At 42.7% G+C, this 21,034-nt stretch overlaps 1 protein-coding gene across 1 annotated transcript in view; it reads left to right on the forward strand.

Annotated features, from left to right (window-relative positions):
* The window catches only part of mfsd12a (major facilitator superfamily domain containing 12a), a 79,039-nt gene that overhangs the window by 46,347 nt on the left and 11,658 nt on the right, over positions 1-21,034 (forward strand). Inside the window, exons 4-9 of the mRNA XM_068016314.1 lie at positions 1,274-1,465; positions 5,404-5,496; positions 6,198-6,290; positions 11,628-11,795; positions 16,152-16,246; positions 19,164-19,294. Of these exons, the coding sequence (XP_067872415.1) occupies positions 1,274-1,465; positions 5,404-5,496; positions 6,198-6,290; positions 11,628-11,795; positions 16,152-16,246; positions 19,164-19,294 (772 nt within the window). The remainder of the gene's footprint in view (positions 1-1,273; positions 1,466-5,403; positions 5,497-6,197; positions 6,291-11,627; positions 11,796-16,151; positions 16,247-19,163; positions 19,295-21,034) is intronic.

Raw genomic sequence — 21,034 nt, forward strand, 5'->3', positions numbered from 1 at the left:
TAATTAGAATTATTTTTTTTTAGAATTAGAACATTACAGCGCAGTACAGGCCCTTCGGCCCTCGATGTTGCGCCGACCTGTGAAACCATCTGACCTACACTATTCCATTTTCATCCATATGTCTATCCAATGACCACTTAAATGCCCTTAAAGTTGGCGAGTCTACTACTGTTGCAGACAGGGCGTTCCACGCCCCTACTACTCTCTGAGTAAAGAAGCTACCTCTGACATCTGTCCTATATCTATCACCCCTCAACTTAAAGCTATGTCCCCTCGTGTTTGCCATCACCATCCGAGGAAAAAGACGCTCACTATCCACCCTATCTAACCCTCTGATTATCTTATATGTCTCTATTAAGTCACCTCTCCTCCTCCTTCTCTCCAACGAAACCAACCTCAAGTCCCTCAGCCTTTCCTCGTAAGACCTTCCCTCCATACCAGGCAACATCCTAGTAAATCTCCTCTGCACCCTTTCCATAGCTTCCACATCCTTCCTATAATGCGGTGACCAGAACTGCACGCAATACTCCAGGTGCGGTCTCACCAGAGTTTTGTATAGCTGCAGCATGACCTCGTGGCTCCGAAACTCGATCCCCCTACTAATAAAGGCTAACACACCATATGCCTTCTTAACAGCCCTATTAACCTGGGTAGCAACCTTCAGGGATTTATGCACCTGGACACCAAGATCTCTCTGTTCATCTACACTACCAAGAATCTTCCCATTAGCCCAGTACTCTGCATTCCTGTTACTCCTTCCAAAGTGAATCACCTCGCACTTTTCCGCATTAAACTCCATTTGCCATCTCTCAGCCCAGTTCTGCAGCCTATCTATGTCCCTCTGTACTCTACAACATCCTTCGGCACTATCCACAACTCCACCGACCTTAGTGTCATCTGCAAATTTACTAACCCACCCTTCTACACCCTCTTCCTGGTCATTTATAAAAATGACAAACAGCAGTGGCCCCAAAACAGATCCTTGCGGTACACCACTAGTAACTAAACTCCAGGATGAACATTTGCCATCAACCATCTTGACTCTGATTTGCCTGGTAATTCATGTTTAATTTATGTTGATTTTGGTTTGATAAAGTGAAATCATGTCTTTTTTGGGGTTGTTGGTAAATTTGGTTCTTGGGTTTGTTGGTCTCCAAGCATCATAACAGTACCCCACCCCAAAAGGCACCTTAATCTCCTCTCTCCGTTTAGAAATTGAAGAAAGATTATTTCTGGTGACTAATTAAACCTTTTTTTTAATACTTGTTTTCAGACTCTAGCTCTTATTGTTATTGGAATTGGCTTTGTCTCTTCAATGGTGTTCCATATTGGAACAAGGGAGAAACTAAGAAATGAAGAGGGACATGTCTCTGTACATACACCACTCGTTGATAATTCCAAGCGATGCCCCAGCCGGCCGCTGCTGCAGTGGAAACACTGGCTGAAGGAAGCGTCTTTCTATCATGTAAGTTATTCTGTGATATTGCAGACTGCTTTCCCTTGAAGAAAGGTGAGGGATGACTAGAAAGCTGGTCAATAGACAGGAAATTGGGATTTGGATTAATATGTCGCCTGGATGAGAAGGGTTGAAAGTACTGATTCTAAGGGTCACTGCCAGAATTACAAAGAAAAACTTGCATTTATATAGCACCTTTCGCAACCACTGGACGTCCCAGCTTTACAGCTGATGAAGAGCTTTATAGATGGAATCTGCAGCACAGAAACGGGCTATTCAACCCAACTGGTCTATACAAGTATTTATATACTCTACATGAGCCGCTTCCCGCTCCCGCTGTATGCATGAGTATGCTCTTAAGGAGTCAATGCTGTATCATTAAGCCACTCCATATGGCAGCAACGTCCACATTCTCCCCAATATTGCACCTTTTTAAGGTACATCTGGATAAATATTTGAAGAACGATTCAGGTGTATTGAGAAGAGAGTGGGTTGTTCTAGCAAACTACCTCCATTCCTGCTGTAAACATACATGGATCTAGGTCTCTTGCCAATTGTGGGTCATGTATGATGGTTATAGATATTTCAATAGGAATTTTGTATTTTCCCAATTCTAGTATAGTGAAAAACTGTGTAGAAAAGGATCTAATCATTTAGAAGTTTGAAATCTTGACACTTTTTCAGAAGCACAGATTAATCAGACTCGGGAAGAAAAATCTACTCTTAGCAAAGATAAAATTTAAAAGTTCAGAATGAAACTATTGACAAATCAAGTTAATTTCATTGGGCAGAATAATTCATGTCCATATTTAAATGCAGTGAACCATGGACTCAAGTGCATAGGTTTATTAAGCAGTAGCAGCTGCAGAAAGTTTGTTAGGAACTGGAGTTTAAATCCAATGCATGGAGTATGTGTTACCTTCCCAAAATGTGAATCAAAAATGGCCAGCTCCCAGCAATCTGCAGAAGAGGGACGTGTTCTCTCCAGTTCATGGAGCTCCTGATCAAAGTATCACATCTTGAGAGAGTATTGGGTGAAGGCCAGGTTCTCCAACTGAAGAATAACTCTCCATCTAATTTTCCTCAGCTCGCTGCCTCCCTTTAGAGCTGTATTGGCATAGTGCCTTCAGACAAATGTCCTGCAGTTTAACCTAAAAAATTGAGGAGAAAACTAAGGGATTCAGACCTTTTTTAGTGCTCATTCCTTGGCTCTCTCCTGAAGATCTCCCCTCTGGCACTGTCGGACAATTGACACTTTGCACAGAACTACACAATGCCTGCCCAACCTAAAATGAGAGTGTTATAAATCCAAGCCTGAAACACTTATGTAGCTCACGTTTGAAGAGTGGATCGGCACTGATGTTTTTCTCAGAACATAGGTGCGGGAGTAGGACCTTCAGCCCCTCAAGCCTGTTCTACCACTATTTGATTGTGCAGGATCTGTTCATTGGCTCCATTTACTGGCCTTTGCTCCATATCGCATCATGTACTTCCCCAACATAAATATCTCGATCTGTGTCTTATGAATTTCAAGTATCTGAGCATCCACTTTGGATTATGTTGGGAACATGAAACATTGGAGCTGACTAGTCTTTTAACTTTTCTTAAAAGAAATGCAAGGAAACTATTACTGCAATGTTTTGGTATGGATCTGTTACATTTTGGTCAGAGAGGCACAGAGAAAGGGCAGGTTTTCTCATTTTCTTTTTAAAAATGGCAGAAATTTTCAAATTTAAGTTGATCACCAGCGGAAACTGGCGTTGGATTTGAACAAAGTCGACCTGGTATCTGCCTGTATGCTTTCCCTGCAATCTCCTTCCTTTTAGTCCAGTAAAAGCCATTCAACTTGGTGCCAAGCCCTAAACCGGGGAGCATTTTTGGGCATCATTGCAACCATTCCTAGCACAACTTTATGCAGTCTACAAACATTTCCATGTTGTAATAAAATCAAAGGCTGGTGGTGATGTCAATTCAATGAATAAAAATTGGCCCTTGGATGTACTAATCTGTGACCTGTGATGGGTTCAGATTTTTTCTAACTTGCACAAGTGTCTTCCCTTGTCATTTGTAAAGAACTTGTTATTTAATGATGTGAGCAGAATCTTCACCATTTGGGATCAAAGATCAGACCACGTTCGCTACCACGCAATGGATCTTCATTGGGATGACCTTAACTTTTTGTTCGGACATTCCAGTTGTGTATGTTTTTTAAAAATGGGCTCTGACTTTGTCGATTGCACCTGGATTATTAATAGTCCGGCCTTTGTTTATCAACATGTGATGTATTCAATCTCGTACAGTTTTTTTTAAAGTGTATATTTAAGTACACACAAACCATGACAGTTGCCAGGAAGCAGGAAAATTTATAACAGTCCAAAATTCCATGTTAATAGACTGAATACTTTATCACCAAACGTCGTTTTCATTATTTTTACCATACAATTTTTTTTAAAATTCAGGTCTCGTGATGTAAATGCTCTGGACATAAAATAATTTATACTTAACACTACTGATTTACTCTTTGAAAAGTTCTTGTGCACTCTCTCATTTGTCCTCTGTCTCCCTCCCTCACTCTCTTTCTCCCCCTGCCCCCTCCCCCCATTTCTACTGCTGCTGCTTGTTGTTCCCCCTACCAGGGGGATCTGCTGTCATGGTATGTCACACTCATCTATCTTCCTCCATCCTCGCACATCCACTGTAGCTCATCTGCACCCGCTCTGTGATGTCCATCATCCAACTATGCCTAGGTCGACCCTTCTTTCTGCTGCCCTCCACTTTGCCCTCTAGAAGAGATCTCCTGTAGCTTTTCAGCTCTGCTCAAACGGCCAAAATACAGACATTTTCTTTTCTGGATGTCGTTCTTTTGGCTCTTGCAATTTCAAGCACCTCTTCATTTTGTCTTATGGTCTGTATAAGGAATTTTAAGCATACATCCTAGTTTCCATATTTCAAAGGCCTCCATTTTCTTCCACAGATGTTTTATTTATTGTCCAGGTTTCTGAGGCATACAAGAAAATGGATAGAATGTAGCATCTCCTGAGTTGTTTTTTTTTCTCTAGTTAAAAGCTTTAGCTTTCTTAATAAAACATCCTTCCTCTTCACAATTACTTCTGGCTATCTCTATCCTCCTTCTGACTTCAGCATTGCATCTATCATCTGTTCTCATTTGTCCTAAATAGACCAACTTTACTTGTTCCAGTGTGACACCATCCACTTCAATCTTCACTCTGGTTTCTTCTAATGTTTTTTCCTTCTAACTACCATTGTTTTTGACTTGTTGGTGTTCATACTCAATCCATATTCTAAAATTCTAGATTTTACTTGATCTATGATATTTTGTATGGCCTACTCCTGATTCTGCAAGTAGTGCTGTGTTTTCAATGTACTGCAAGTTTATGTTCTTGGCTTCAATTTTCACACCAGGAAGTACATCTAATTCTCTGAATATTTGTTCTGTGTACAGACTGAAAACAGTACACACCCCATTTCAATATGTCAGAATTATTCCATACATTGGGTGGCGCAGTGGCTAGCACCGCAGCCTCACAGCTCCAGCGACCCGGTTCGGTTCTGGGTACTGCCTGTGCGGAGTTTGCAAGTTCTCCCTGTGACCGCGTGGGTTTCTGCCAGGTGCTCCGGTTTCCTCCCACCGCCAAAGACTTGTAGGTTGATGGGTAAATTGGCCATTGTAAATTGCTCCTAGTGGTGGTAGGAGAATGGTGGGGATGTGGTAGGGAATATGGGGTTAATGTAGGATTAGTATAAATGGGTGGTTGTTGGTCGGCACAGACTTGGTGGGCTGAAGGGCCTGTTTCAGTGCTGTATCTCTAAATAAATAAATAAAATAAACATTGCAATAGAGTGTATTAGTTTTAAGCGATTGGCAGCTGGGATTGCCTGCAGTCTTTCCAGTCCTTTTTTTTAAAACAAGACTATTCTTTTGACAGGTGGCATTTATGTATATGTGCACGCGACTGATCATCAACCTCTCACAGACCTACATTGCCATGTATATAACCTACACTCTGAAGTTACCAAAGGTATGTGCTGGTGAGCAAGTGCCTGCCTACTTGAAAAATGTTCTTTCAAATAGTTTCTCTGAGATCTGTGTGTAAAGTAGCATTTGTTCAGCTCAAAGTGTCAGGAACTTGATGTTGGACTGTCTATATCTGAGAGAACAGGCTGTTTTAATCAGTGGAGCAGGAAGTTCCAGCAGTGTTCTCCCTTGTCCAAAACAGTTTAGCTAGTGATTTACCTTATTTGAATTTAGTGGGACCTTGAGGCCCATTCAGTAAAGTCAATTGCAATGTTCTTGATTTGTTTAAAACCAAGCACTGGTAGCCTGGTGGAGAGAAACCAATTGATATCTGCTGCCGCCCTGTGGTCAGAAAAAGGTGTTGCACCTCCATAAAAGTCTGTGTGCTCCTTCCCACTGGGAATTCTCACTTGATGGCTCTCTGGCAAGCCCTAACTGTGCCCATGCTATAAATGGGTATTACAGTGAAAAATATGTGCCCTACAATATCTCAGGGCTTCAGAATTGGAGCAAACATTAGAAAAAAATTATGAAATCTTGGTTATTGCCATTAAGTAACTGCCTAGCACCTTCCTCCAGTGGAAAAGAGGGCGACTTGGAAAATTCAGATTTACCTGTTGGTCTCAAAGGACCATTTTTATTTGCAGTATATTAATAAAATGTTGGTCATATTGAATGCACAGACTATTCATGTTCTCTTTACAGAACTATATTGCCATGATTCCGCTAGTGATGTACGTCAGTGGGTTTTTGTCCTCATTCCTAATGAAACCTGTGAATAAATACTTCGGCAGGAACGTGAGTGCTGATAGCTTTGGAAATAATTGGAAATGTGAAAATTCTACTCCCAAAGGCTGGATTTACTTGAAGTATTCATGTGATATGCACTCTTAGGATTTTTCCCTGCAGGGAAAATCCTCATTTAAAAAAAAAGCCTTGTTTTCCACAAATCCATGTATTTATTAGGACGTCAAGTATACAAGAACTTCTATTGTATGATTTTTTTTTAAATATATTTATAATTGTATCTTGTATATTGTCTGTGGAAATTAATTCATTACAAGTTTAAAGTTTTGTACTTTTTTTCTGTGTACTTAGGAAAGAATGTTGAACTTGTAGCGAAATTGGACTGTAAAATACTGGGATGAAATTTTTAAAGGCTGCGTTTTCTGACAATGCAACCACTAGGTTGCGCAGAACTGGCACATGTGCAAATGCAGCCTCATTGACTGAACCGTCACTGTCTGCGATGTCAAGGCAGCTGCCAGTAATAAAGATGGCGCTGCTCAATTTATCACAAAAACAAATTCAACCCAAATCCCCTCAATGGCTCCATCCCACCCCCAACAATACCCTGCTCCCTCCTAGCATCATGCTTCTCTTCGCTACTCCTGTCTATCCTCTTCACTGTCCTCCCTTAGCCACTCATTCCCCGTGCTCATCCCCCGCCAACCCCCCCCCCCCCCCGAGCTGGCTGCTCGCTCTGGGCCTCGTCACTTTCCTCCTTTTCAGCTGCTCGCTCCTGCGTCTTCTCTGTACCTCTGTGCCACTCAGTCCCGCCTTGCGATTTGGTGGCTTGTTCCCCGCCCCCTCACCACCACCACTTCGTGCAGCGAGGCCTGGAACTCCAGGCTGTTTACCAATAAACGTGAAATTATTTCGGTCGGTTGGTCCTCCACCCGCCCCCACCACCCCCCCCCCCCCCCCGCACCCCGCCATCCTTGTAGCCCTGCAAGTTTATTTCCCTCCAGTCCCAATCCAATTTCCTTTTGAAATCACTCATTGTTTCCACTTCCACCACCCTTGTAGGCAGCAGGGTCCATGTCATTACCACCCACTGTTTTTCTAAAACAAAATCCGTGCATCCCCCTACATCTCTTTCCCAAAACCTTTAATCTGTGTCCTCTAGCCCTTGTACCATCAGCTACTGGGAACAGCTTTTCTTTATCTAACCCTGTCATTAAACTTGTACACTTCTATCAAAACTCCCCTCAATCTCCTTTTATTCCAAGGAGAACAACCCCAGCTCTGCCAACCTAACCTTTGTAACTAAAATCCCTCCACCCTGGAACCATTTCTGGTAAATCTCCTCTCCACCCTCTCAAGGACCCTCCTAAAGTGTGGTGCCTAGAACTGAACACCATAATCTAGTTGTGGCCTAGCCAGAGCTTTATAAAGGTTCAGTGTAACCTCCCTGCTTTTTTTGTACTCAATGCCTCCATTTATAAAGCCCAAGATCCCATATGGATTTGTTATCAACTCTCAATATGTCCTGCCGCCTTCACAGATCTATACACATGAACGCACCCCCCCCCCCCCCCTTCACCCCCAGGTCCCTCAGTCCATGTATACTCTTTTTATATCTCTATTTAGTCTATTTCCTCTCCCTATCTCTACTGCCAAACTGCATCACTTCATATTTGTCAATATTAAATTCCATTTGCCACTTGATTTGTCTATTGTGCTCGCCTATCTCTGTCCTGTTGCAGTCAATTGGTATCTCTCTTACTATCTGCCTCTTCTCCAAATTTGGAATTTCAGCAAATTTTGAAATGTCACTTGTATTCTGATATCAAGTCATTTACAGAAATCCAACAAAAGCAGTGGTCCTAGCACCAACCCTTGGGGAACACCACTGTCTACCATCCTCCAGTCTGAAAAATAACCATTTACCACGACTTGCTGTTTTCTGTTTTTTTTTTTACCCAATTTTTTTTTTTATCCAATTGGACACTGACCTTCCTATTCCTGAGCCTCAATTTTGATAACCAGCCTCTCTTGTGTGGTACTTTGTCAAACACTTTCTTCAAATCCATTCCCTCCTTCAACCTTCTCTGTTCTTAATCTAATTGAATTTTTTGACTAAGTCCACCACAATCTGCTGGCTCTCCTTAATTAACTCAAATCTTTCCAAGTGCCTGTTTGATTTTTTTCCTCCTGATTTCTAAAACCTTACCCACCACAGTTAAACTAACTGGCCTGTAGTTGCTAGGACATTCTTTACACCCTTTCTTGAAATGAGTGACACATTTGCAACTCCAATACTCTGGCACCTCCCCCATTATCTAGGGAAGATGGAAGTTTATGGCAAGTCCTTCGCTGTCTCCGCTCCCATTTTCTTTAGCAAGCTGGGATGCAAGCCATCTGGACCATGTGACATCCACTCTAAGCATAGCCAACCTTTTCAGAACATGCTGTCTCAATTTTTACCCCATCCAATACCTCTACCGTGTGCATTTTTTCCCCTTTTTTTTTCTGTCAGCATCCTTTTTCCTTTGTAAACACCATTACAAAGGACTCTTAAGTATTCTAGCATTGCCCTGCACCTCTAAGCATTTATCACCCTCTATGTCCCTAGTAGGCCCCACTCCACCTCGTGCTACCTGCTTATTATTTACATGCCAGCAGAAGATATTTTGGGTTCCCTTTTATGTTCACTGCCATTTTCTCTTTTTTTTCTCTTTTTTTTTTTCCCCTTCTCTCCCTTTGTGTGTGTCTCTCTCGCTCCCTCAACTTGTATTTGGCAAGGTTCTTGCTTAAAGAATTCACCTGACATGCATCATATACCCTTTTTGTTTTTTGTTTCAGCATCTTCTCGATTTCCCTCATCACCCAAGGAACCTTGGCATTGGTTCCTTTTGCCTTGGTTGGAATGTACCTGAAAATTTTCCTTTTCTAAACATCATCCATTGTTCTATTACCATGTTTCCTGTCAATCTTTGGTTCCATTTTACTCTGGTTAGGTCCCCGCTCATCCCATTGAAGTTGGCTCTCCTCCAATTTAGAGGTTCTCTTTTTAGATTGTCCCTTGCTCTTTTCAATTACCAAATCTTGTGATACAATGATCACTCTTACCCAAGCGTTTCCACCACCACCCCCTCCCCACCTCAATCCCCAGCACGAGATCCAGCAATGCCTCCTCCTTAGTTGGACTGGGAATGTACTGGTCAAGGAAGTTCTCCTGAACACATTTCAGAAATTCCTCCTCTCCCTCCTTGCCCTTTACTCTAACATTTTTCCAATTGCTGTTTGGATAATTAAAATCCCCCAGTATCCCTTCCCTAACTACATTCGTGAGCCTCTCCGTGAGGACATGGGCCCCAGCCCTGTTGAGGTGCAACCTGTCCCTTTTTTGAATAGGTGCCTCCTGCCCCAGAACTGGTCCCAATGTCCCAATTATCTGAAGCCCTCCCTCCTTCACCATGCCTCAAACCACTCTTTGATCGTCCCTATCTTCCTGATTCTACACTCTCTCTAGAGTAATCTAGAGATTGCTAACTTTTGAAGGCCTACTTTTAACTTCCTCCCTAGCTCCTGAAAATCTGACCAAAGGACCTCAATACCTGCTCTCTGTGTGGTACATGTCAATACCAACAATTTCTGGTTCACTCCATTCCCTCTGCAGAATATTCTGCACCCTCTCCATGATGTCCTTTTTACCCTGTCACCAGAAAGGCAACACACCATGCCACACTTAAGATGTAGGTTACAGAAATGCCTGCCTGTCCCCCTAACTATGGAATCTCTTGTAACCTGCATTTCTATTACTTGCTGTTTCTTCCTGTGTAGCCTCTTGCCCATCGGTGCCATGGTCTGAACTGTATTCTTTCAACGTGTCGTCGCTCCCAACAGTTTCCAAAGCTGATTGCCGGTTTGAGAGTGGCAAACATCCTGATGATTTCTGCACTTTTTGCCTCTTCCTACTCTTCCGGATGGCCACCCATCTACTATACTGAACTCGCTGTCTGTGGGGTGACCATCTCCTGGAACGTACAATTCAGGAAAATCTCCTCCTCCCTGATGTTCCGCAGTGAGTCCAGCTGCCCCCTCTAGCTCCTTAAGTCCTGAGCTTGAGCTCAAGTAGCTGGAGACACTTCCTACATGCGTTTTCTCCCTTTTCCACCTCCCCCCCCCCCCTCACCCCTCAAGACAGATGAAGTGTCCTGAAGTTCCCACATGGTGCAAGCATTGCAAGCAACAGGTCTTAGCTTCGTATCCATGATTTAAGGACTCTGTCTATTCTCTCTTTTATAACCCAGTTAGCACCTGGTATAAATTATTAATTAATGCCTCTAGACCTGCTAATCCTCTTAATTCAGTTACAGTAATACCCTGTTTTGAAATTGTATTAAGCTGAGCTGTCAATTTTAATATGGTACTTTAAAGATTCCTGATCCTAGTTTAAGCCACTGCCCTAGTTTAGCGAGGGGAAAAAAAATCCTTAAACTCACCAACTAATCATCTGCCTGCTGTCCTCCTTGGCTTTTGTTGGTAAACATTCTGGAAGGTTTGCTGTTTTCCCCCCGGCTCTGATTTATCAGTCGTTGCCTCCAATCTGATGAATAAAATAACCAGGAGTCGACTCCAGCTATCATTGTATTCTGCAGTTGACCATAGTACTGAATCATTCAAACATACTATCTTGTTTGAGGTAATGTTCTGTGGAAAGCTGATGTATGAAATTCAGAATGAATGGTGACTGGCAGCCGTCTGAGTTTCTGTAAGGAACTTGTATATTTCATGTTTTAATAAGTTTTTAGAGGCTTTTGAACTTTATCCTCTGTAGACTTTAGTATCATGCTTTTCTGTTTTTGAATGTTGATCTAGTTCTGATATGTGATCCACAGTAAAGTATGGAACTATATAGGCTTGCCCTTTTGAAGGCACCCTTTTTCACCGTGCATTATAGTAAAACTGATAGTTCAGGAATTGTACAAAAGGTCACCTGGAATGCTAAGAGAAAGATGGATTAACCTTTTTCCTGGATGTTTCAAGTGTTTTTATAGCTTTCCCTTTTTCTCTTGTTCCACAATTGTCTGGTTCACTTCAGCTTAAGTGAATGTGATCCTAAAGAAGGAAAGGGGTATAAAGAAATGAGAATAGGACAGGCACAGGAGATCAGGATCTGTGGAGGATCAACACCAACGCGGATTGGTTGGGCTAAACTGCCTGTTTTCTGCGTAATGCAGAAATTGCATGTAAAAGTTGTGAAGCGGACAACTGTTCTGTTTGAGCTTGTTTCTTCCAACTGAAAGAGAATCTAGGGATGAGCATCTGTGTTTATAAATTTTGCTGTCTTCTGTCCCTTTTCCCAGCATTTAGTAACGATCCTTTTCTGTTCCTCCTTTTTCTTAGATGACTTACTTTTTTGGGCTTGTGTTGATCCTGGCATTCGCTTTTTGGGTCTGGTTTTTTCAGATAGAGAAGAGCATTTTTGGTGCAGCCATCCTTCTCGGCACAGGCTCTACCACGATTCTGGTGACCTCGCTTGCCATGACTGCTGATCTCATAGGAGAAAACACAGTAAGAAATTAGAAAGTTCAAACTTTTTGTAGCCTGTATGATCTCTCTCTCATTTTTAAGGTGAGATGACAAAAACTTCTTATCGTACAAAAATTCTGTCTGGGGGGGGGGGAAAAATGGATTGTTTGGATCAGTGTGTGTGTTCTCTGTTTTCTCCCCTGAAGGCTTTGAATTTTGCTGCTGTTCTGGCACCAGCAGTTATCTTATTCACTATGATTGGTCATCCTAAAGATAAAAACTTAGAATGAGTTCTAGTATCATTTCCAACCTCCACAACTAGAGTACTTGATTATCACTGGAATCAAGAGCCTCTTCGCTGCCTTCTGGAATGTGTCCCATTTACGGTATTTGGCCAGCAATTTACATAACCATCAACAAGCATAAAGGTTTATGGAGGCTATGCTGTGTCAGATCATGGCCAATCCCAGTCCTCTCTTCACCTGACATCTCCGTCTGTAGTCCAGTTTAGAGATACAGCACTGAAACAGGCCCTTCGGCCCACCGAGTCTGTGCCGACCATCAACCACCCATTTATACTAATCCTACACTAATCCCATATTCCTACCACATCCCCACCTGTCCCTATATTTCCCCTACCACCTACCTATACTAGGGGCAATTTATAATGGCCAATTTACCTACCAACCTGCAAGTCTTTTTGGCTTGTGGGAGGAAACCGGAGCACCCGGAGAAAACCCACGCAGACACAGGGAGAACTTGCAAACTCCACACAGGCAGTACCCAGAATTGAACCCGGGTCGCTGGAGCTGTGAGGCTGCGGTGCTAACCACTGCGCCGCCCACTTCCAGCAGGGGAATCGAATTGTGATCAGGTGAGGGAGCCTTGGCTTTGTTTTTGTTTTATCCTCTCCTGCATCTTGTAGCCTATCAAAGGAATGATGTTGCTGGGATAAAGGAATTGTTCTCTGTATGGATGTTTCATCGGTGGAGTAAAACTCCTCCTAGGCCGTCCTAACAGGAGGATGGTCGCTTATATAAAAACAAACCTCCTCATTTGTATAGCCCCTTTCACCACCTCTGGGCATCCCAAAGTGCTTTACTGCCCATGAAGTACTTTTGAAGTGTAGTCCTGTTGTAATATAGGAAATGCGGCAGCCAATTTGCACACAGCAAGCTCCTACAAACAGCAATGTGATTAATGACCAGATAATCTCTGTTTTTTGTGATGTTGCTTGAGGCATAAATATTGGCCAGGACACCAGGGTCAGCTCCCTTGCTCTTTGAAATAGAGCCACGAGATCTTTTTTACGTCCACCTGAGGGGGCAGACAGGGCCTCGGTTTAAGATGGCACCTCAGATATTGCTGTGCTGGAGTGTCAGCTTTGAATTTTTTTTTTCATGCTGGCGTGAGACTTGAACCACAGCTTTCTGACTCCGAGGCGAGAGTGCTACCAACTGAGCCACAGCTGACACACTGCAGCACTTTCATTTCCTTTCTGAGTAATCTGGAAGCTCTGAGCAAATTTGTGGTGTAGGTGTTCACCCAAATTCATGAGAACTTTTGATACCAGTCAAACTTTTACCAGCAGCAAATTGGGAAAGAACTTTCCAATCCTGTGCTTTGGATTTATAAACGGGCCAGAATTTTACATTTCCCCCCCCCCCCCCCTCAAAAAGAGCGGGAAGGTGGCGGGGTGGGGGCGTAAAATGGAGCGGGAGGCTCCGGTGACCCCTCCTGACCTGCTCCCGCCTCCACTGCCACTTTACGCAGGGTGATGGCAAAAAACTGCCTGCTCATCCGGGCCAATCAAGACCCTTAAGTGGCCACTTAACAGCCACTTAAGGATCTCCGCCCGCTGCCACGGGGATTTTACCCGTGGCTGGTCATGCCCCAGGGCCGAGAGAAGCCACCTGGCAAAAGCAGGCGGCTTTCAGATGGCCTGGGGGGGGTGGGGGGCCCTCATGATCAGACACCCTGTGCCTGTCAGATGGCTGCCCCCATTTTCTTCCCCCCCGCCCTGCCCCAATCGACCATCGGCCTAACTGATCACCCCCAGTGAGGCACCAAAAACGTACCTTCATTCCGGGGCTCCCCAACATCATCTTTCCAATGGCTGGGTGTAGTCCCAGCAGTGGCTACTGCTCCCGGTGGTGCTGCTGGGCTAAGAGCCGCCGGTCCACTGATTAGCCGGCAGCTCCATTAGGCGGGACTTGCTGCCTCAATGAGGTGGAAGTCCCGCCTCAGACCAGTTAAAGGCCTGGCGACCGCAAAATGCAGTCCGGATCTCCAGGCCAGGCAGAGGCGGGTTTACCACCGAATTTTCAGTCGGTGGATGGCTCCCATCCGCTGAAGGGGGAAACATTCCAGCCATAGAAAATTTACGTCACAGAAGGAGGCCATTTGGCCCATCTTGTCTGTGCCAGTTGTAAAAAGAGTTACCCAGCCTAATCCTACTTTCTAGCTCTTGGACCACAGCCCTGTAAGGTGACAGCACTTCAGGTGCATACCCAAGTATCTTTCTAAATCTAGTGAGGGTTTCTGCCTCGACCACCTTTTTCAGGCAGTGAGCTCCAGACACCAACGACCCTCTGGGTGAACAAGTTTAAGCCTGGGTGAAAGGGCAGTGGCACCCATTCCCCAAAGTCTTTTGGAAGGAAAATATAAAATGGGGGTCGTCTTGTTAACATTTGGGAGGCAGGAAGAGAAAGGAAGTAGAAAAAAAGACACGTTCATTTGAAATAAAGGCACTTAAGAGTGTGGTTAACTAATTAGTTATCACATTGGTTGCACTGTTTAGCACATAAGCTACAGGGAACTGACCACAGTGTAGACCCACATGACAGTGGAGTTACAAACCTGGTACACAGGCAAAATACTGCGAATGCTGGAAATCTGCAATAAAAACAACTGGAAATGCTCAGCAGGTCTGGCAGCATCTGTGGAGAGAGAAACTGATTTAATGTTTTGGGTAGATGAACAAAAGATTAGTATTTCTTGCATTTTGTATGTTTACTACAGATGTGGTAATGTGTTATGCTTGGATATTCAACAGGGTAAATGTGGGGACCCATTCCTGTATTCTGTTTGACCGATAATACAAAATAAGTTCATGCCTCTGCTGATCTGTTAATTTTGACGATTCTACACTTAATTTGGCCTCTGTTTTCTTTACTGAAAGGATACATATATCTACATCCTCCAGGGAGGAAGATGACCAAAGCTTTAGTATTGAAAGTGCACTGAATAGATCTCTGCAGAAGGACGATTTGGCAAACTTGTGCAACAAACGCAAAGCATAGCACACTTTTTAATAGATCCTGGTAGCTGCCACCAAATGCATGACTGGGACACGTGCTGGTCTCTCTCCAAATAACAATGAACTGTGAAAGTGAGGAGTGAGCTCCTCTTATTTGTATTTCATTTTAATATTAGACTAGAATAAAAGAACACAAAACTTGGAACTGTAAAACGCCATTCGTTCCATCGATCCTTGTGTGACTGTGAGCTAAACTCTAACTCCACCTATACACAAAAATGCAACCATCGCAAGATCCCTCTACTCTTGCAAGCACTGGTGCAAATAACAGAACAATTAATATCTGTCTAACCCTCTGTCACCTTTCTTGAATGCTATTGATCCACTTCCTTTTATAAAGATGTCAATTGATCCTGAATTAACTTTTTTTCTGATGATCTGTTGTACATGTTCATTATTCTGTAAAGAGTATTCTCACTTCCAGCGTTGCACGAATCATATCATTTTTATTTATTTCTGTTCTGTGGTTGCTGCCCAATATAAATAGCACATTGGTCTCCCTCTTGTACTGATCTACGCCATTTTTATAATTCTGAAGAGCTGTTTTGTGGCTCCTTTCAGTCTTTGTTCATTTAACACGTTGCCTATAACTTGGTAACAAATGGGTTAATTTTACCCTAACTCGCCGGATGGGAAACGCATGGTTCAGGTGTAACGATCGGTTTACAACCCACCCAGTATTATCCCTGTTGCCTTGGATGGGGTGTGAAGCCAGTGTTACACCCAAACCTGCCAAGTTAGATTAAAATCATCCTGTTACCAAGTGACTAACCAGTGCTTACAGGCAAAATATTTGATGGCTGAGCCTACTCCTGCTTGCCTAGCATCTGCACTTTCCAACAGGGGTCACTGGGTGGATGATAATCGGTAGTGGGTATCTAGCTGATTCGTCACCTCTCCACCACTGTCTGAGAGCTTTAATAGGTTTGCAGATCAAACCTAGGCCTTTTTTTTTTGGTAGGCTTTTTCACTCTAAGGTTATTGCTATACCTTATGATACCCGTTGATGGAGCTCTTGAAATCTCCCAAGATGAGATGAATAGTGACTTAAATTTATACTTGTTTTTTTTTCCTTCCAGCAAAGTGGGGCCTTTGTCTATGGTTCCATGAGTTTCACAGACAAAGTAGCCAATGGTCTTGGGGTGATCATTATCCAGGGTCTTCACCCCTGCAAGTAAGTCCTTTTTCATATGAGCTTCAGGTTTTTTCAAGCGTGATGACTGATTCAATCACCCGGATGTTTGGAATGGGAAGCTGTGGATGTTAATTATCATGTACTTTGAACCTCAGTACTTCAATAGGTTTCGCTATTTTAGTGGATTTCAAACCTATATTAATTGCTAAGGGCAATCTCAATGCTTCAAACTGGGTCTCCAGTTTTTTTTCTCTTTGAACATAAATGGCAAATGTAAATCTTGCTGGGAAGAAATAGAAATCATTCAGCATCAGAGCTTAACATCCCCTGGAAATATTTGACTGTTGTCAGACTTAAGTGACCCTCTTTTTAAATGCCGTGTTTGAAAAAATATATATATTTTTGTTCATTTTATAGAATACGTCCACGCACAGCTGAATATACACTTCTGTGCAAAACTGTTTTTTGCTTAAATAGCCAGTTTATGAATAATTGGATATCAGTAAATAAAATAGCTATAAACAATGAGACTTGGCTTTTTTTGTAATTGTACAACTATAGAACTAGATGCTCTTTTGACATCATCTCTCATGAAGGAATGCTGGGCTGTAAACAATTCTGTTCTTGTGCAACAAGGATGCACAATTTCCCATTGCCTTTTTTAGGGCTGATTTTACCTGTCTGGACATCCAGCAGGGTCAGTGCACCTTTTGATGTGCTACAATGGAGGAGAGGTAATTGGCTGAGGGAGAATTGTGTGGTTGCAAAGTGACCAAGGTTGGGAACTAAATCTTCCAGGGTATTTGACATTTTCAAAGACTGGTAGAGTGGAAAAGGAGTCGGGTAGCTCGAAGAAAAGTGGTGGGAAAGGATTTTGGCTCGGATAATCAGGAAATATTAGTATGTGGAGATGAGGAATAAAAAGGGGCAGGAAACACTGATTGGAGTAGTTTACTGGCCCCCTAACAGTAGCTATGACATTGGACAGAATATAAATCAAGAAAAGAGAGCTTGTAACAAAGATAATGCAATAAGCATTGGGGGACTTTAAACTTCTAGATTGAACAAATCAAATTGACATAGATAGTCCAGAGTATGAAATCATGGAGTATATTTGAAACTGATTCCACGACGTATTGTTCTTGGAATCAATCTGGAATTAGGCTATTTTAGATCCTGTATTGTGTGAGGAGATGGGGTTAATATGTAATCCTCATTGCAAAGTATCATATGGAATAGAGTGATCATAATTTGATTGAATTTCACAAGAAGTCTGAGTGTGACATACCACAGTCCAAAACTAGAGACTTATTTCTCTGTAATTAGCTTTATTTAAGTTTGAGATGAGTTGGCTAAGGTTGATTGGGAAGATAAATTAAAAGGTATGGAGGTAGATAAGCAGGGGGAAACCTACTTTAAAGAAGTAATTCACAGAACTCCATGGAATTATATTCCATTGAGATACAAGAACTCCATAGGAAAATTGTGGCTGACTAAAGAAGTTAAGAATAGTATTAGATTAAAAGAAGATTAGGGCGGCGCAGTGGTTAGCACCGCAGCCTCACAGCTCCAGGGACCCGGGTTCAATTCTGCCTGTGCAGAGTTTGCAAATTCTCCCTGTGACCGCATGGGTTTCCGCCGGGTGCTCCAGTTTCCTCCCACAGCCAAAGACTTGCAGGTTGATAGGTAAATTGGTCATTGTAAATTGCCCCTAGTATAGGTAGGTGGTAGGGAATATGGGATTACTTTAGGGTTAGTATAAATGGGTGGTTCTTGGTCGGCACAGACTCGGTGGGCCGAAGGGCCTGTTTCAGTGCTGTATCTCTAAATAAAAATTAAATAAAATAAATAAAATAAGAGACTTGTAATATGAAGAGTCGTAGTATGCCTGGGGATTGGCAAAGTTTTAGAAACCAGCAAAGGACAACCAAAAAAATGGTGAAAAGGGAGAAGAGAAAAAGAATATTTGAATAAACCTAAGAAATATAAAAACATTGTAAACAAAAGTATGTTTGCTTTTTTTAAAAAAGCAATTAAACGTTAGTCCCTTTTTAGAGCCTGAGACGGGAGAAATTCTAATGGGAAAATAAGGAAATGGCAGAGACATTAAATATTTTATGTATTCACAGAAGACAGGAAAAGTATATCAAAAATTTGCGGGGAACCAAGGGGTTAGTAAGAGAGAGGAACTTGGTGATTAATATCAGTAGAGGACAAGTGCTAGAGGAACTGTTATAACGTCAACACATCCCTTGGACCCGATGATCTACATCCTACGGTTCTACTGCAGAGACAGTGGATGTATTGGTTTTGATCTTCCATAATTCCCTAGATTTTAGAATGATCCTAGTGGACTAGAAGGTGGCAAAATATAACCCTGCTATTCCCAAAAAAAAAGGAAGGGAGAAGGAAAATGGTGAACTACAGGCCAGTTAGCTCGACATCAGTCGCTGGGAAAAGCTGGAATCTACCATTAAGGGAATGGTAACAAAATTGCTATGATTTAGGCAGAGTTCATATGGTTTTATGTAAGGGAAATAATGTCTGACAAACTTTAGTTTTTTGAGGACCCCACGGTACCTTGAATTGGCTGGGATCTTGAGGCAGCCAATAAGTATCCGGTTCCATTGGGCACCCCAGCACAGGGAGTGTCGATACAGGAGGCTGGGAGCTTACCTCGCCAGCACCCCTTCCCAAACTCAGCAATAACTATTCAAGTCCTATACCTGCTGCAAGTGCATTTCCAGGGGAAGCCCTACAAAATCTCGGCAAGTCTTACTACTTGCAGGGGAAGCCCTTCGAAACCTCGGCAAGTCTCACTGAGGGTACAGATCTGACATTACAAGTCTTGTTCCCTTTCCCTCTGCCCAGGGCAAAGAAAATTCTGCCTTAGTGTTTTGTGTGTGTACATGTCTTTGAGGGAGTTTCCTCTTTTTTTTTGTGTGTTTCTGTCTAGGACCGAAAGCTGTTGTGCACAATGTGGTCCATTCTACCACTTGATAATGGCAGTAGTGACTGGTGGCATCGCCTTTGCAGCACTTGTTTCTTTAGGAGCTATCCGAATTTGGCCAATCAAGATTAGGAGTTGTAAGTAATAACTGGGCTTTCATTTTCAAGTCTTTTGAGCAGCTTATGTTTTTATTGCATTCCAGTAGATCTTGCCATTGAGGTGCTCACGGTATTTGTCACGAGCAAGAGGAGCAGGTGGGGGGGAATGCAAAATGGGTCCAGGCAGCTGTGGCGTCTGAAATGGGAACTGGAGAAGGATAAGAGGACAGATTTGAAACCGGAATGGAGTGGGGCCAATTACTTAGCAAGTGGGAGCCTTTGCATGGCAAAGGTTTGCAGCGAAGCCTGTGATGGATGGATGGCGTTCTTAATGAGGCTGAGGCTGGGAGTGGAACTGTATCGGGGGTTGAAATCAGTAGTGGCCTGTGGCTGAGGACAGTGGTCAGGTTAGTTCTGCACAACACCTGACTGCATGTTTAGACTACTTTACAACTCCTTGTATACAGTTAATGTCTTCCGTATCAAAGTGATTCAAGATATAAACAAAAATTATGCTTTACTGTTTTGTGCAAAATCTGATCACTCCCTTCAATGTAATAATTTTCCTGGATTTTAAGAACTGTTGTGTTAAGAGACCCTTTTTAATGTTGAAGATGGAGGACATTTACAAGTGGGAAGTTCTGAAGTAATCTTTGGTCCGTGTTTCCTTTCTTTCAGAAAAGAAATCTTGATTTGATAGTATACCCCTCCCCCCAAAAAAGATAATTCAGAGCATTTTATAACTTCCAATTTGTAAGCCAGACCTGACATCCATTGGATACCACATAAGCCCTAGATAAGCAGTGCTTGGTCTGGAAATAGAGCAGAACAGTGGTCCCAGGCTCCAGAGAAAGAGGAAGGTGCATGTGCAAAGGCAACTCCTCTGGATAGGTTTAATTTATCGGTGTGTGCAACAATTTAGAAGATTTTTTTCTTTTATAGAAAAATATCCAAAAGTCAGTCAAGAACTAAGATGGCCACTGAAAGCAGTAGTATTTTAAACAACGTCTGGCTTTGTGGTACTTGTTTGTTGGTAGTGCTTTTGCTAGTTGTTCATTGGCCCATCCGAGTTCTTTTTACTTGCCCCACACAGAGACTTTCCCGAGTATTAAATGCAAAATTTGTAATTATTATAGATTGTCTATGACTTGACTTCATCCAGTACTTAAAACATGATATTTTAATGAAAGCTGCTGTCAATCCAGCTGATTCTGTGAGGACAAATAATGCTATGTGTTTTTTCATCATGCTGCAGTGTGGTTGCTTGGGAAGCTCTGCCAATTGGTTTCGTGTGCAGTTGGTGACATTTTTTATACACATGATTAGAACTTGCTTTCAAGCTCAGAATTCCAGCAGCTTTCATAGTCAGTCATGATGGCACAGAAGTAGGCCATTCAGCCCATCAAGTCCATGCTGGCTCTCTGTACAGCAATCCAGGCAGTCCCATTCCCCCACTCTATCCCCATAGCCCTGCACATTTATTTCCCTCGAGTTTCCTTTTAAAATCATTGATCGTCTCTGCCTTAGCTCTCAGGATCTCCAAGCCAACCTTGTAGCTAAAATCCCTCATCCCTGGAACCATTCTAGTAAATCTCCTCCGCACCCTCTCAAGGGCCCACACACACATACTTCCTAAAGTGTGGTGACCAGAACGGGATGCAGTACTCTAGTTTGGCCTAGCCAGTGCTTTATAAAGCAGTCATTCCTGATGCCAAGAAATGCTAATCCAAGAGAACCTTTAGATCCACAGTGCTCCTAAAATGTTCCCCAGTCAGTTGT

Source organism: Heterodontus francisci, chromosome 36 (assembly GCF_036365525.1).
Source record: "Heterodontus francisci isolate sHetFra1 chromosome 36, sHetFra1.hap1, whole genome shotgun sequence".
Taxonomy (NCBI): Eukaryota; Metazoa; Chordata; class Chondrichthyes; order Heterodontiformes; family Heterodontidae; genus Heterodontus; species Heterodontus francisci.